This window comes from Sitophilus oryzae, unplaced genomic scaffold (assembly GCF_002938485.1).
Source record: "Sitophilus oryzae breed Bouriz unplaced genomic scaffold, Soryzae_2.0 scaffold_234_pilon_pilon, whole genome shotgun sequence".
NCBI lineage: Eukaryota > Metazoa > Arthropoda > Insecta > Coleoptera > Curculionidae > Sitophilus > Sitophilus oryzae.
The window spans coordinates 22,583-38,812 of NW_022146790.1; the positions used below are offsets into that span (position 1 = coordinate 22,583).

The window sequence follows — 16,230 nt, forward strand, 5'->3', positions numbered from 1 at the left end:
TTATTATTAAAGACTTATTATTTTCAGAGAAAATTCATAGTAAATAAATTACACATTAGTAAACAATATCATTTTATTTTTTAGAGTACGATTTATATTACAATAATATTGAAATATATATTTTTTAACAATGAAAAGTATCCGGAACCTACAGAAAGAAAGATGATCAATTAGCTGACTTAAATTAGTTCAAAATACATTTTGCAAATAACTAGTGGAAAGATAAACATACTATTAAAAAGACATTTTTAGTAGTAATGTTATCATCTAAACCCCACTGATAATACATTACACCAGTATATAATAGGTAAATAACATACATAAATTTATTTCCATCGATAAGAACGGAATACCGGAAAGCGTTCCGCTTATGGAACCCCTGCACGGAGGTGAGAATGATAAAAGCTTGATTTTCATGCATCCGTTATACGCGTTGATACTATGGTCCGATAGCACTAGCCTTGGTCATAGCCAGAGAATAGGTACATTAAAAAGAAATGCTAACTTCATGTTAATAAAAATGGAAACAGAGGCCACCTGGTGTCGCCTGGCAGTACCAAGCTAAATTGAGGGGAATTGGAGGGGCGGGGCTTAAAAGAAGGGAAATTTTAAAAAAAATATTTTTATAAGTATCACTGACTTACTGTTTAAAGTTAATAAACATATTTTTTATTACTTTAATATAATTTAATGTATTAAAAAATATGTCTATTAACTTTACACAGCAAATCAATGATATTATTAAAGACATTATTTTCAGAGAAAATTCATTGTAAATAAATTACACATTAGTAAGAATATCATTGTATTTTTTAATAATTGAAGACACAAGTGGATAAGGTGTTATGTAACATTTTTAAAAATGGCTTTTTGGCTTGAAATTGACTCTTGGGACTAATATTTTCTATTGATAGCGAGGTTATTTCAGGTGGTCAATAGGCGAGATTTTCAACGTATATAAAGGTGTTATGTACCGTATTTCAGTGATTTTTCAATGGATAAAGGTGTCAAGGTAACATAACACCTTTATCAACTAAAATCCACCTAGAAGGCAGAAGGGTCTAACTGACACATGACACCCAAATTTGAGGTTATGTCAAATTTGGAATGATATTTTCTCAGTGTGTGTTCGTAAAAAGTGATCTAAGTGAATACTTTTATTGTTGAAATTCATTAAGAATTTGGATTCCAGAGGACTGTCTCGAGGAAAACGCATATTGTCCTTGCTTGATAAGCAACCGGAACAAAAAAATAATATAGAAATAGGTAAGAGTTTGATTTGTATCAGATAATGTGATGTATGATATAATCCAAGATATCTAGCCAATTCTAAGCAAATTTCCGAAAATCGTAGCTATTGGTTACCGATTGTAATAAAATATATAGCGGATACAATGATTTCAGATTCTCATAGCCCTGGATCAAATTTGCCTAACCGAGTAGCACTTGAGCCTAATTACGCCGAGTGTACCCATCCAAATATTCAAAACATACGTAGTACTTATAAACCAGCTGATGAAAATGTTAATCCTGTAATATATTATGACAATCATTCTGTCACTGCACCTAGTACCAGCAAAGAAGTGATAGAGTCTGAATCCTCAATCAGTAAGAGCTTTACTAAACTAAGTAAGATCCAGTATTACTGATTATTTCTGAGCATTTTAATTTTTGATATCGAATTTCAGGTCATGAAAGCCATGCACCGAGCCATACACTGTACAATAATTATTCCAGTGATGAGGATGTTACATCAGGAAGTGAATACTTACCTGATGGGAACGAATCAATCGACGAATCCGACTCAGACGATGAACCGCTATCCAGTATTCGTGATAAGATGAATCTCATCAATCAGAAATTAATACCGAAGATTGGTTTGACCACTCCAGATAATATTGAATATACATATTTTTTAACAATGAAAAGAATTATCCAGGTGAAAAAGAAAGATGATCAATTAATGACTTAAATTAGTTCAAAATACATTTTGCAAATAACTAGTGAATTGGAAAGATAAACATACTATTAAAAAGACATTTTAGTAGTATATTATCATCTATTTACTGATAATACATAAGTATATAATAGGTAAATAACATGCAAAAGGCACTATGATACAACTACCTGTATCATGATAACACACTAATATTATAAAAAATATATGCTAATTTAAATTCCTTTAATGATCTAATGAAACACTATCTAGCCTCAATGCATGCCATTCCAAAGGGAAAAAAAACTGTTATACCAAATAAATATAAGCTGAATAAAACATAAACCAAGCCAATGTGCATAAACAACCAAAAAATGCATCAAAAATGCTTTTATCAGATCGAATACCCTTGGATATATTATACCATTTTAGCAGAAAAATTGAAATAATACAAAGGATGTTAAAAAAAGGTCAGAATGCACCATCACCTGATAAGAGAGGTCGACATGGTAATAGGCCACATAGGATCAGTGAGGAAGTTGTGACTCATATCATTAATCACATAAAAATTTCCAGCAGAAAGAGTCACACTATTCACGCAACAAGAACTGCCATAAAAGTATTTATCGCCACTTCTTAATATATGCAATGTCTATAAAGACTGTGAAGAAAACAATCTTGGAGAGTCGTTTAAAGTTAAACTTTCATCTTATGCCTATATATTTTCAAATAAGTTCAATTTATCATTTGGGTTCCCACGCAGCGATACATGCAGCGTCTGTGATTCTCGTCAGAGCTCTGAAGATCACATCGAAAATTATCATGCTGCCTTTGATGCTCAAAGGCGAGACAGAGAAAAACCAGCACATCAAAAGAACACCTGCTTTATTACCATGGACCTACAGCAGACTATGCCTTTACCAAAGCTGTCAACCAGTAAAGCTTTCTATTTACGACAAATGTGGTTCTATAACTTTGGGATTCATTGTGTTACTCCTGATGGACAGAAACCTTTTTTCTTTAATTGGACTGAAGACGGCAAATAGGGGAAGTCTGGAAGTAGCAAGTTGTTTGTATAGATTCTGCACACTGCTTAAAGAGGAATATGAAATCGATCACCTGATTATTTGGTCGGACTCATGTGCCGGCCAAAATAAAAATTTTACACTGATCTGTTTTTATCAGATTTTAATTTTAAATGGAACATTTAAAAGGATTGATCAAAAGTTTCCGGAAGTAGGACACAGCTACTTGGATTCCGACCGAAATTTTGGGAGGATAGAAAAGAAGCTGAGGAAACATGAGAATATCTATGTCCCAGAACAATACCGTGACATTATCAAGGCTGCAAGTGCTAGAAATTCTGTATGTGTGAACATGGAAAACTACTTTTTAGAGTTTGATAAACTACCTGAGATGTTGCATCTATTCAACAAGAAAAAAAACGAATTAAATGAAAAAGTGAACTTCAGGGATAATATCAAGTGGCTTAGAGTTGATGAGCCTGGCAGTTATTTGTATAAGGAGAATCTCGACGAAATGTCGCCTTTTCACAAACTACAACTAGTAAAAAAGGGAGGCCGAATGGTGAGTAAAGGACAGATTAAAGTTGAAAGAATCATGGAGAAAAGGGGTGGACTCACATCTGAAAAAATGTCAAACTTGCGAGAGCAACTCGTATTTATCAAGGACGAATACAAGTGGTTTTATGAACGTATTTTGCAAGACAATGAAGAAAATCCAAAGAAAAAGAGAAGAACTACTTAAGACTATTAAACATAGGAACTTATGAATGACAATATTGTATGTTAAGTGCCAAAAATAAAAATATTTTGTGACCTGACGCTTTCTTTTCTTTAAAGACATATATTTTGCTTTACAGTTCTCGGTGGATAAAGGTGTCATGTACATTCAAATCAAATTTTTCAACTCAAAATAGAAATATAGAGAACATTGTCAAGTAAAAGAAAATTTAAGTTAAGGCAATATGCTCCTTTTTGCATATTAACGGCCAAATAATATAATGTTGATTTAATAAAATTTTACTGGCATCCTTCTGAGGTATAAATCAGATTAAAAGGACATTGTTTTTTTAATAATTGTTTGTATTGTATAAACATTTTTTGGAGACAATACAGTTTTGAACGGGCTGTGCGATATAAACAAGGATCTTACTATTATTTGAGGTTAGAAAGTATTTAAATAATATAAAACATAATCAAAATCATTTTTCATCATAAATTATACAGGTACTTACGTGTTTTGATATTATTATCAGGAAATAATACGTTTAGTTAAACAGGTACGCTGCCAGGCAAGTTCTATCGGCGGGTATTGCAAAAGTTGAAATCTAAAAATACAAAAATACGTTTACATCTTAGTTGTATTTACGAATAAAGTATTTGTGTGTAATTTATGACTTACCAGTTAACTGAATAATCGCATTAAATACATCCAAATGGTAATTTAATATTGTAAAAAAGCAAAATTGTTTTAAATCACTTGCCAGGACAGCCCGGCCAGCTTCTTTGTTGACAAAATGGCCGCGGTATCATGATTTAAGCAATGTGAGTGACAAAGAAAGCCAATGCCTGGCAGATGTTGCTTTCTTTGTCGTTGGTCCTGGCACGTTTAAATTTGCCTGTTGCCTGTTTTCCCATACAAGTGACACCCCCGTGGTCATAGCGTTTTTGCTCCACTTTTCAACCGTAAATTTTTTACTCCAGCCCGTCAACGGAGAAAGGTCGTACGATCATAGATAAGATACTATAATACATAAAATAGATAGGAAACTCAATACATTTCGTCCGGTTAGGTAACACGTGCTAACACTTACAATTTGATCCTTCGGAAACATATGCATTTGAGTATCTTTTTGGTAATCCTTACAGTCAGTAACACAACACTTAAAAACCATTTTCTACGTTTAAAAAAATATGAAAAAACACAAGAACAGAGCCGTTATACAAATCAAAAACAAATTTAAAACACAATCTATGGATAGCGGACAAAATAAAATATAGATTGACAACTGTTGACAGGTTAAATTTTACATTTGACGGTAAAAACAGGTAAAAATTTATATTTTGTAAAATTTGTTTGCTAATTGCGCCCCCTCGTGCATCTAGTAATGGACTATAGGCTACAACCTGTCACTTCCATAAGAATTTCCTAGGCATGCGTACGATAACGGGAATTTTGGCACTTTTTTGACAAATTTAATCTAACCTTAATAAAAATATAATAGCAACGATGCTAGCTAAAGCTAGCATCGTCGGGAAAACAAGAATTTTAAGAAAACAATTCTTTAATATATCCTCTCCTGTGCCCTCCTGACCAAAGTGCGGACCGTTTGGCTGCTGGTAGACTACTGCGGTTCGCTACTGCGCATCACATTTGTACAGGGTATCCCCTTTTGTGTGTTTCATGAAATTTCTCGTTTATGAGTAGAGATACAATGGTGCGATTTTCACATTACTTTGCTACTTTTTTATGAAACCAAATATGCTACACATGGGTTTGTCCTAGCCTCCTTAGTTCCTGAAATACACCGCGAATTTGTGATGCGCAGTAGTGAACAGATGTTGAATACAGACATGATGCGCGGTAGTGAACGCAACGTCTACCGGTAGCCGGAAGGTCCGAACTCCATTCAGGAGAGCTTAGTAAAAGATATTATATTAAAGAAGCAGCTTTCTTAAAATTCTCTCTCGAAAACGTTGGTAACTCTTAGACTATAAATAAAACAGAAATCGTTATGGAAATGAAAATATAAAATGACACCAATCACAAGCAAATCGTATATCCGACGAACGGGGCTTGAAAATGCAATAAATTTAAAAACTGCGTAATTTTCTAACCAATTGAAGTCTTTAAATTCAACCAATAAAATAATATCGTATCATCGTATCGTTGGACAACGGATGCATGAAAATCAAGTCTCTGTTTGTCAAAAAAGTACATACAGTGTAAGAAAAAATATAAAAAAAGATTTTTTTTTTTCATTTTCGGCAATTTTTTAAATATGCAACATAATCTAAAAACGGGATTAAATTGCATTTCAAATTCCTACATTAACGTCTTCTTACCGTACCAAATGAGAAAAGTAGAAAAAGTTAATAAACAAAAAAATTCATTTTTTTTCAAAGGTGTATATCCAGAAAACCGATAATCGAAGTCTTTCAAATTAAATATCTGGGAAACTGTGCCTTTTTGGAACAGTTTAAATGGGGCTAGTGTAGGGCTCCACGAGCTCTATCCGTAGAGGCGTCACTAGTCGTTCAGTCAACCCCCCTCCCTAAATATATAACGAATTTGCTTAGAATAACATACCGAATAATACATTCGGTGTTTGCTGCCTGGGAAAATGAGTATCGAAAATTTCCACTGCCTCCTGGACTATTGTTTATAACATTAAATTTAATTATGTATATTTTAGATGAAAAATTTACGAGGTTTATGACTGACGAAAACGATGAAACAGTAGACGAACTTACATCTGGTTCAGTTGGATTCCGACATTTATTGATAGGGCTGCAACGAGAAAACGGACAATCTTGGTAAAATCATATTATACACAGAGAAAACACTAACGTATCTACAAAGATAATATCACTACGGCAACGATACACTATTTTCCCCGTTCCTCCAATTTCAGTACAAATATTTTTAGACTCCACCGACGCCTGATTTTTTTTTTTTGTAAAATATTCCTCCTAGTATTTACTATATTTGTTGTGTCTTGTAAAAGCTTTAAGATTCTAAAGCCAAATTGCGAAAAATACAGGGAGTTCCAATATTCATGGACATACCTATAGAGAACAACTACATTTTTTGAATCCAAACAAGTTAATTGCACAAAGTTTACATTACAAAAGTCTTTATTATTATCATTATCTTTATTACAAAAGTGCCTCGTTTGTCCGTTAGAGGGCATCAATCAAATCGAATGTTAAAGCACTTAACAAAACATAGACATATCAAATATCATTCAAATCGGAATAACGGTTCTTAAAATATCTTAAAAAATGGGTTTATTTTTTTTGAGTTTGATGCCCTCTGTCGGATAAACAAAGCACTTTTTATATGGGGGTAAACTGTGTCCAATGAACTTATTTTGATTCTAAAAATATTCAGTAGTTCTATGTCCACGGAGTATTGGAACACCCTTTATTTCCAGCATTCAGGCGCTTCGAAAAAAACGAGATTTGGTATGTTAATATATCTATAAATGACATAAATTAGGATTGATTGACGTATTCAATTTTTTTTTTGGGTCACTTCTTGTTTCACCGGAAATGGCCACAACTTTGGATTTTAAGTAACACCCTCGGTATATTTCTACTTCATTCGATAGAAAATAACACTATGAATAGAATGCCATTTAATATGTCAACTTTGTCAACCTAAATCAGTTACATCCATAGATAAATGAGATAAATTTAGATTGGAATGTTTTACCATCAAAACTTTTAATAGTTATAGCTGCTATAGCGGTTGCTAGAACAAGTAATCCTAAACAAGGACAGAAAGAAGTCAGTCTTGTCAAAGTCTTTTAAAAAAATTTAAACCACCCACATTGAAAAAAAACCGAAAATTGTTTAAAGCGTTCTTTTCAAAGTTATTGTGCAGTTTAATTTGAATTTTATTTATTTACCCGTGATAGTTGCGGAAAAGTGTAGATAATTAAAAATAGGTATTATGGTAATTATTTTTTTGCTTCAAACTGCTGTTTTTATAGTTTTTTAATATATTTTAGATATTTACACACACACTGTATTTTATATTTTAAAATTCAAAAGAAAATAATAATAAATTTGAATAAATAATATTTGGCGACATAATTCCGGAAAAAAGCCGAACCGCTCCGAAATTATCAAAAGCTTTGGGTCGCGACCGTTACAAGAATAGCGCCAAATAGTATTTACATTGTCCTTATGGGTACACAATCTAAACTTGTTTCATTTATCTATAGTTACAGCTTCATCTCTGCACATAACATTGGTGTTTTCTCCTACAGTTGGTCCAAGACAAACTTAAAAAAATGCAATCTCTATATGCCACGAGGACTGTATGAAAAGTGTCAGTTTAAAATTCCATTAACATTCTAAAGGATGCAGATTTTGCACATTAAGTCGATATCTCATATACAGGGTGGGCCACTGAAAACTAACAATGGCAATAATTTTTAAACCAAAAAAGATATCCAAAAAATAAAAAATACCGTTTCTATAATATCGAGGGGGAATACATATGACGTATTTTTTGAACCACTCCGACCTACCCCTAAGGCGGCACCACTGCTCACTTAAAAATCTTAAATGGCAACACCCCACTTGTGGCGCCTTTTTGGAAAGCCCATGATAAATGCTAAACGATGATCGTAAAGTTTTTAGGGTGAAATTGAAAGACTACCCCTTACACGAAAAATTAGGTGGACATTAATGAGAAAAGTGATTTTTTCAGCATAAGTTACAAATTGGGACCCAGCTAAATGAGGTTTTTTTCAAACTACCCCGACCCACCCCTAGGTGCCACCCCCTCACTTCTAACCTCAAGATAGTGATACCCCACTTGTGACACCTCTGGAAAGCGTATAAAAAATGCTGAACGACTGTCATAAAAAAGAACGAAAAAATAGAGCCTGAAAATAAAACAAAAATGTCAAAACGTGTCAAAATCAATAGATTGAATTATTTTTGTATCCATGAACCATTGCGAGAAAAAAAAAGCTGGTACAAAGAAATTTATTGTAACTCTTAATGAAGACCTCATGCACTTTCAGCAAGATGGAGCCCCTTCGCATTATTCTATTGTCACAAGGCGGTGGTTGGATAAATATTATCCAAGGCAATGGATTGGCTGAAGGGGTCTAATCGAGTGGCCGCCAAGGTCACCTGATCTCACTCCTTTAGACTTTTCCTTGTGGTGTTACACTAAATCCATAGTCTACAAGACAAAACCAGGTTCGTTGCAAGAATTGCGGCAGAGGAGAACTGAAGCATGTCGAAATATTCCGAGAGAGACTTTCCAAAAAGTGAGAGAAGAATTTGAAAATCGTTTGTATTTTTGTATGGAACAAAACGGCTGTCATTTTGAGCAATTATTAAAATAAATTATCATTTAAAATTTCTTTCAAATTGTCACACCTACATTTCTTGTCACTAACCAGTAATTAAGTTGAAGTCTGTATAACCATCTTTTAGCAATTTCAATTAGCTTTCCAAAGAAGTGTCACAAGTGGGGTATCGCTATCTTGAGATTAGAAGTGAGGGGGTGCCACCTAGGGGTCGGTTGGGGTGGTTTGAAAAATACTTCATTTAGCTGGGTCCCAATTTGTAACTTACGCTGAAAAAATCACCTTTTTCATTAATGTCCACCTAATTGTTCGTGTAAGGGTAGTTTTTCAATTTCACCCTAAAAACTTTATGATCATCATTTAGCATTTTTCAGAGCTTTCCAAAAAGACACCACAAGTGGGGTGTTACCATTCATTTCAAGAAATGATAGAGTGCCGCAAGGTAGGTCGAGAATGGTTCAAAACCGTCATATGTATTCCCCTCGAGCTTATAGAGGCAGTTTTTTGTACGATATTTTGGTTTAAAAGTATAACCGATAACAATTTTCAGTAACCCTATTTCCTCGGGTTCCAAAAAATAATACTATATATGTATATATTGTTTATTGCATACAGCAGTAATTATTTTTTAGGTGGGAAATACAAGAATCGTGTGAAGCTTACGATCAAAACTACCAGTACTATCTTAAAGATCTTATCCACAATAGCTGTAAGGAACCGACGATTTACGTTTTCAATGACAAAGTATTCTCATCAACAGTTTCATACATTACAGGAAGCGGGTAGGTACTACTCGTAGATTTGAAATCAAATTTAGTTACTAGTAAGGAAATTTTATTTTTAGAATTCTTTTCGTAGTTATGAATCTAGATACTATCCAAAAAAATCCTTATAGGTTTTTCGCCACTGCACTGCAAGAAAAATCTACAAAATAAAATAGTTATTTTTTCTAAACACTTCTGCGTTAAACCTAAACGGACGCTGCTTGTCAGAAGTTGTGTTTACAGTAATAAAAATTTGCCTAACAAAGAAAAAAATGCTTAACGTTTCGGAAAGTTTTCTCTTTCCGTCGTCGGAAGCAAAAAAAATATAAAGAATCAAGAAAAAAAACTATTTAAAATATTTAAATTGAACTATTCGAGAACACTTTACTTTTTAAAACAGATACGTCTACAAGAAATCGTTGATGTTCTGTTAAAATTACATTACATTAAGTTAAACTTCAAAATTAACAATTACTACCTGATAACAATTACTTAATAAGGTAAAACCAAAAAGCCCAAACTTTCTGTATGAATATTTTTAAATTTCACGTATGTTATGTTTATTTATGTTATGTTCTTTAAAATCAAAGAAGCGATTGCCATACATTACTAACATCTACAGATGCATGAGGAATACATTTATTTTTATTAGATTGAATTAAAAAAGCCTCTTTATTTTTCCTTTAGAGGCTATCGCTAAATACAAATAATAAATACAGAACAACAAACAAAAAATATAATATACCAAATACCCTGTGAATGCGATACATTTTACATTCGTGAAACATCTAGACCCTTAAATGTTAGAACTAAAGAATATAAAGATTATTTAAGAAAGGGAGATTTTCACAAATCTAAGATTTGTCAGCATTCATAGGACACAGGGCACAGAATAAATTTTAATAACGCCAAAATTATAATGAAATAAGCGATAGCCTCTAAAAGAAAAATAAAAGAGGCTTATTTAATTCAATCTAATAAAAATAAATGTATTGCTCATGCATCTGTAGATGTTAGTAATGTATGGCAATCACTTCTTTGATTTTAAAGAACATTACATAAATAAACATAACATACGTGAAATTTAAAAATAATCATACAGAAAGTTTCGGCCATAGACAAACTAACAAAAGCAAGACGCGTCAACGCTGTACTGCAAAACGGTAACAAGTTTGATAAGAGTTTATTACCGCGCTTGCGTCAACTGGCCTTTTAGACGAGGACGGTTTACTTATGGATTGTGTATTTTGTAGTAGCCTTTTAGACAAGGATGTTTAATTAAAAAGCGTTTATTAAAATCAAATAAATTTATTTCCATCGGTAAAATAAACAATAATTTCTGGACATAACAGATATAAAAACAAAAGTTAAATAAACGAAAACGTATTTCTCTTATTAAAATAACAAAAAAGATGATAAAAAAACAACAGTTATGGTAAACGAAATAAAAGCATTCTTCAAAAGGTACAAAAAAATAATTATGTATGTTATAATATTAATAATAGGAACAACAAGAAACATCTTAAAAATATACAACTTTTTCAAATATAAAACAAAAACATAAACTTCACATTTTCACAAGAATTTGCAAAAATATTAACATTTCGAGTCTATTATAAAATATAAAGCACGAAAATTCAAATCATAAAAAGATTAAAAAGATAGAGATTCTTATAACTTACAGTCAATTTGTAGGACCTTCGTTTTGTCTACGTTAGCGATGTAATCACAATAATATGTATAATCACAGTAATTATTATGTTCTTCATAAATGTAAAATGTATTAAATTATTTGTTTTCGTTTTGTACGCTAATAAAATAATAGTAATAAGCAAACAAAACGCAAAATCAGGAATTCAACAGTTCGTTCAAGGCAAAAACGTTTTTCGTTTTATTTAGTTTAGGTTTGACGAGTGCGACTGCGCGATGATTTCTGACTCAACTGGCCAGCGCAAAAACAATAATTCGACTTCCTCAATCCTTTGAAAAGTCTTGCTTTTGTTAGTTTGTCTATGGTTTCGGCTTTTTGGTTTTACCTTATTAAGTAATTATCAGGTAGTAATTGTTAATTTTGAAGTTTAACTTAATATAATGTCATTTTAACAGAACGTCATCGATTTCTTGTAGACGTATCTGTTTTAAAAAGTAAAGTGTTCTCGATTAGCTCAATTTAAATATTTTAAATAGTTTTTTTCTTGATTCTTTATATTTTTTTGCTTCCGACGACGGAAAGAGAAAACTTTCCGAAACGTTAAGCATTTTTTTCTTTGTTAGGCAAATTTTTATTACTGTAAACACAACTTCTGACAAGCAGCGTCCGTTTAGGTTTAACGCAGAAGTGTTTACAAAAAATAACTATTTTATTTTGTAGATTTTTCTTGCAGTGCAGTGGCGAAAAACCCATCAGGTTTTTTTTGCATAGATGAATCCGCCACAAAGGTATAGATATTTTTAACAATCTAGATACTGTTGGTTTGCTCCAAAAACATTTTAACTAAAAATTAATACTTGTTTACAGAATTCTTGGAATGTATCTTATCTATTTCATGATTATTCTTTCGGTGCTCAGAGATATGACCATTAAAGCTGATGAAATTTGGATTGAAGACATCGACCATCCGGAGAATCTCATGAGGGTACATATAAATTTTACTTGTTAGAATTAGCAGCATGCATTTTTATAGCATTAATTCATATACCCTGCTGGCAAGCGAAACCTTGGGTATTTCAGTCAAATAACTATACTCAACGTGTGCTTATTTTTGTCAATAATGACATGTATTGACTATCGCCATTCTAAATATCTTGAGAACGGTTGCTTGTAGCGATTTTTACCAAGAGGCATTTTTTACATAAAAAGTCATGGAAATGTATATTTTTTAGTCAGTGGTTTTATATAGGTACGCACGAAAAGTTGTTCCTGTTCAAAACAGTTAAAACACATGTAGGTGACGCCCCCTACAAATAAGAGTAATTTTGACATCAAAATTAAATTTCTCGTGTCACAAAACTCCCAGATACCAATTTATATTGAAATATTGACGTTACTTCAGAAATTATTTGGAAAAAATCGAAATAAAAATGAAACTTCTACACCCTGTATCTCCGAAACTAAACATTTTAGGACATACATTTATACGAACTTTTTTACTAATTTTGATCTGTAGAATATGCTGCCGAAGTTTCCGGAATACAGTTCGGACCACCCTGTATACTATTTTGACTGCAACGGTGCTTTCCAAGTAAAGATTTTTGATTATATTCGTTAAGTGATCTGGAACGCCCATTTGATTGAGTACTTCCCATAACGTATTCCAGTTGACAAAGTCGAAAGCCATGATGTGTAATCTATGAAGAATTTTACCATGGGGACATTATATTCACGGTATTTTTCTATCATTTGTCCAATGTTAACAATTTGATTTTGGGTGCCTCTACCCTTCACAAAACTGGCGTGTTATCTTGCAATTTTGCCGTCCACGTAGTACCTAAGTCGATTAAGACATCCAAAGTATTATTACATTTTAGAGTCTTTAGGACAAATCCAGGTCTTCTATATTAGATTACATAATATTGTATGTATCATAACATTATATTAACTTCCTCGTCGCCTAGTTCTTTAAGAGTTTCCTTTGTAATTTCATCAATACCTTTCGCCTTATTATTATTAGTAGTAGTAGTCGTGCTCACATGCAATCAGTTTTGGCCGATCGGCTCCATAAGAATGTTTTTTTTTTCATTTTTGCTACTAACTAGTCGGCTGACTAAAAACTGCATGCCAGCGCGTGGGGTTAAGGTTGATTCTCATTATACCTTCCGTGTCAGCTCCCTTCCGTTTCCTTTCCGTTTACATAAAATATTATATCATGTAAATGAATAGGACAATGCACACTATACGTTCCGTTTCCCTTCCGTTCCATATCCTTTCCTTCCGTAGATTTTTTTTGGCGGACGGACTGGAACGTATCGCAAACAGTGTCGTCCAATTCTTACACTTGTGCCAGCTCTGTTAACATTTTGCTGATATTTATTTATTCTTTCGCCTCTTAATTAAATCTATTACCTTTTTCAAAAGATACAAATTTTTAAAACAAAACTTTAGTGATGATATAAATTGTACAATAAAAAGTATGGAACTGATACGGAACAGAAGCTTACGTATAGCGCCAATACAATAAAAAATACGGAACGGATATGGAATGGAAACGGAAGGTATAGTGAGAATCAACCTTAATTGTTTCGAATATTTGTCTTTACAGTATCCAAATCATTTAAAAACGTCATTCAGAGAATTCAAAGTGTCTTGTTTTTCAAATTTATATATTTTTAAAAATATGCGATAATTGTTTTCAGTAGTTTATTGATAGATTGGAAAATCAACGTCAGAAAATAAATTCATCAAAGTTTCAAATTTTATAGAAAAAATACAAAGACAGAAAAAAAAAACATTTTGAATAGTTCTTAAAATAGTCATCTATTTCGTGTAACATTAGTGTCTGGGTTAAAAAAATACCCATTGTTAATTAAAACCAATCTCTATCGGTACCTACATTATTATACTTATATTCACACTAAATTATAATACAGCGCAATTACGAGTACCACAAGTGAGACCTTGAACTCTGCCTTTCAAAGACACAATAGCACACGAAAGGTTTTCTTCAAAATGTGTTTCTGATTTAAATTCATAGAAAACTGATGGCATTTATTTTATTGGGTATTCCATTTGTTCCAATAATGACTTAAAAAGGGTGATGATTTAAATAAAATAGATTACCTGTCCATAAATCTTTTAACATAATATTTTTTAGAATTATTGTTTATTGAAAAGCTGATTAATAAATCGTCATCTTGTATGTTAAAATTATTTAATATATACGACACTTGAAATATTAACTTAAAAAAATTATCTTATATTTTAGAAAGTTTAGCGTAAATTTTGAATATCCTGTATGATTTAAGATTTTCGATATTTATAGCAAAGTAAAGTAAATACCTGATATAGTTTTGATTTCAGGACAGTTCTGGTATTCTAATAATTCTTTTAAAAAAGGCTGAAAAAAATATATTTATTTATTTATTAATATCTCCGAAACTAACAAATCGTATTTAAAAATATCTTAGGATTATGTAAAGTGATCAGGAAAGGAAGTCAAAATTGCAATAGTATACAGGATGTTCCATTTAAAAAAATCATCCCGCTCCACTCACACTTTTTTGAGTCACCCTGTAGAGTTTAAATTATTTTCCTGAAATACATCCTAATACATTGCAGCTATAGATTGCCGGACACTGTACAAATCAGATGTAAACAGAACAACGCTAGCTATTTGTTTCTGACAAAACAAAAACAGTTTCATACATAAAATTTTTTTTTTAGAAATGCTTAGAGGTTTATCTGGCCAGAGATATGGAGAATTTCGAACTTGAACAAGAATTATTCGAAGAATTGATATTCATCATGAGATCCCGTGAGATATGCATAAAATTAAGCAGAGAAGAAGAAACCTGAATTTGTTGCATTATTTAGTGTAGTTAAAAAGAAAAGTTTTGCTTTTGCAGCTTTAATTCATTATCTGTTCTGTTATAATAATTAATAAATATATTTCAAAAAAAACATATGGATATTTTATTAACATTATGATATATCAATATAGAATGCCACTTTATCTAAAGAAGAAAACATTCCACCAATGTGTACTACCAGTCATGACCTATGCGCGAAACATGGACTCTTAAAGGTTGATTCTCACTATACCTTCTGTTTCGATTCCATATTCATTCCATATTCATTCCATATTCGTTCCGTATTTTTATTGTATTGACGCTATACGTAAGCTTCCGTTCCGTATCAGTTCCATACTTTGTATTGTACACTTTATATCATTACGAAAGTTTTTTTTTAAATTGGTATCTTTTGAAAAAGGTAATAGAGTTAATTAAGATGTGAAAGAATAAATAAATATCAGCAAAATTTTAACAGAGCGGGTACAAATGTAAGAACTTGACCTGTTTCCGATACGCTTCAGTCCGTCCGCCAAAAAAATGCATGGAAGGAAAGGATATGGAACGGAAGGGAAACGGAACGGATAGTGTGCATTGTCATATTCGTTTACATGATATAATATTTTATATAAACGGAAGGGAAACGGAAGGAAGCTGATATGGAAGGTATAGTGAGAATCAACCTTTAAACGGACATTATAAGACAGATGAACGTCGCACAACGCTCAGTGGAACGAAATATGCTGGGAATAACCAAGAGAAACCGCAAAAGATTGAGTGGATACGACAAAAGACACAGGTAATAGATGTCATCCATGGTACAAAGAATACAAGGTATGATATTGCTCAGGTTGGTCGCTAGGTCACAGGTGATAAACGGCACTATTGGTCGGCAAGCTCTGCGCGCCAATTTCAAATTGTCAAACAGATTGTGTCATCTGTGAAAT

The 16,230-nt window shown here is 32.3% G+C and overlaps 1 protein-coding gene and 1 long non-coding RNA gene across 2 annotated transcripts; both read left to right on the top strand.

Moving 5' to 3' along the window:
• Positions 1–328: 328 nt before the first annotated feature.
• LOC115884391 (piezo-type mechanosensitive ion channel component-like) lies at positions 329–15,344 on the top strand. Its single transcript, XM_030902951.1, has 5 exons — positions 329–389; positions 6,375–6,495; positions 9,647–9,796; positions 12,297–12,414; positions 15,159–15,344. Exons 1-5 carry the CDS (start codon positions 371–373, stop codon positions 15,288–15,290), a joined length of 540 nt encoding a protein of 179 aa, XP_030758811.1. The 5' UTR covers positions 329–370; the 3' UTR covers positions 15,291–15,344.
• Positions 968–1,892, top strand: LOC115884392. The gene is made up of 3 exons (XR_004050556.1): positions 968–1,266; positions 1,405–1,629; positions 1,689–1,892. It is a non-coding gene; the product is annotated as an uncharacterized LOC115884392 (long non-coding RNA).
• Positions 15,345–16,230: the final 886 nt, after the last annotated feature.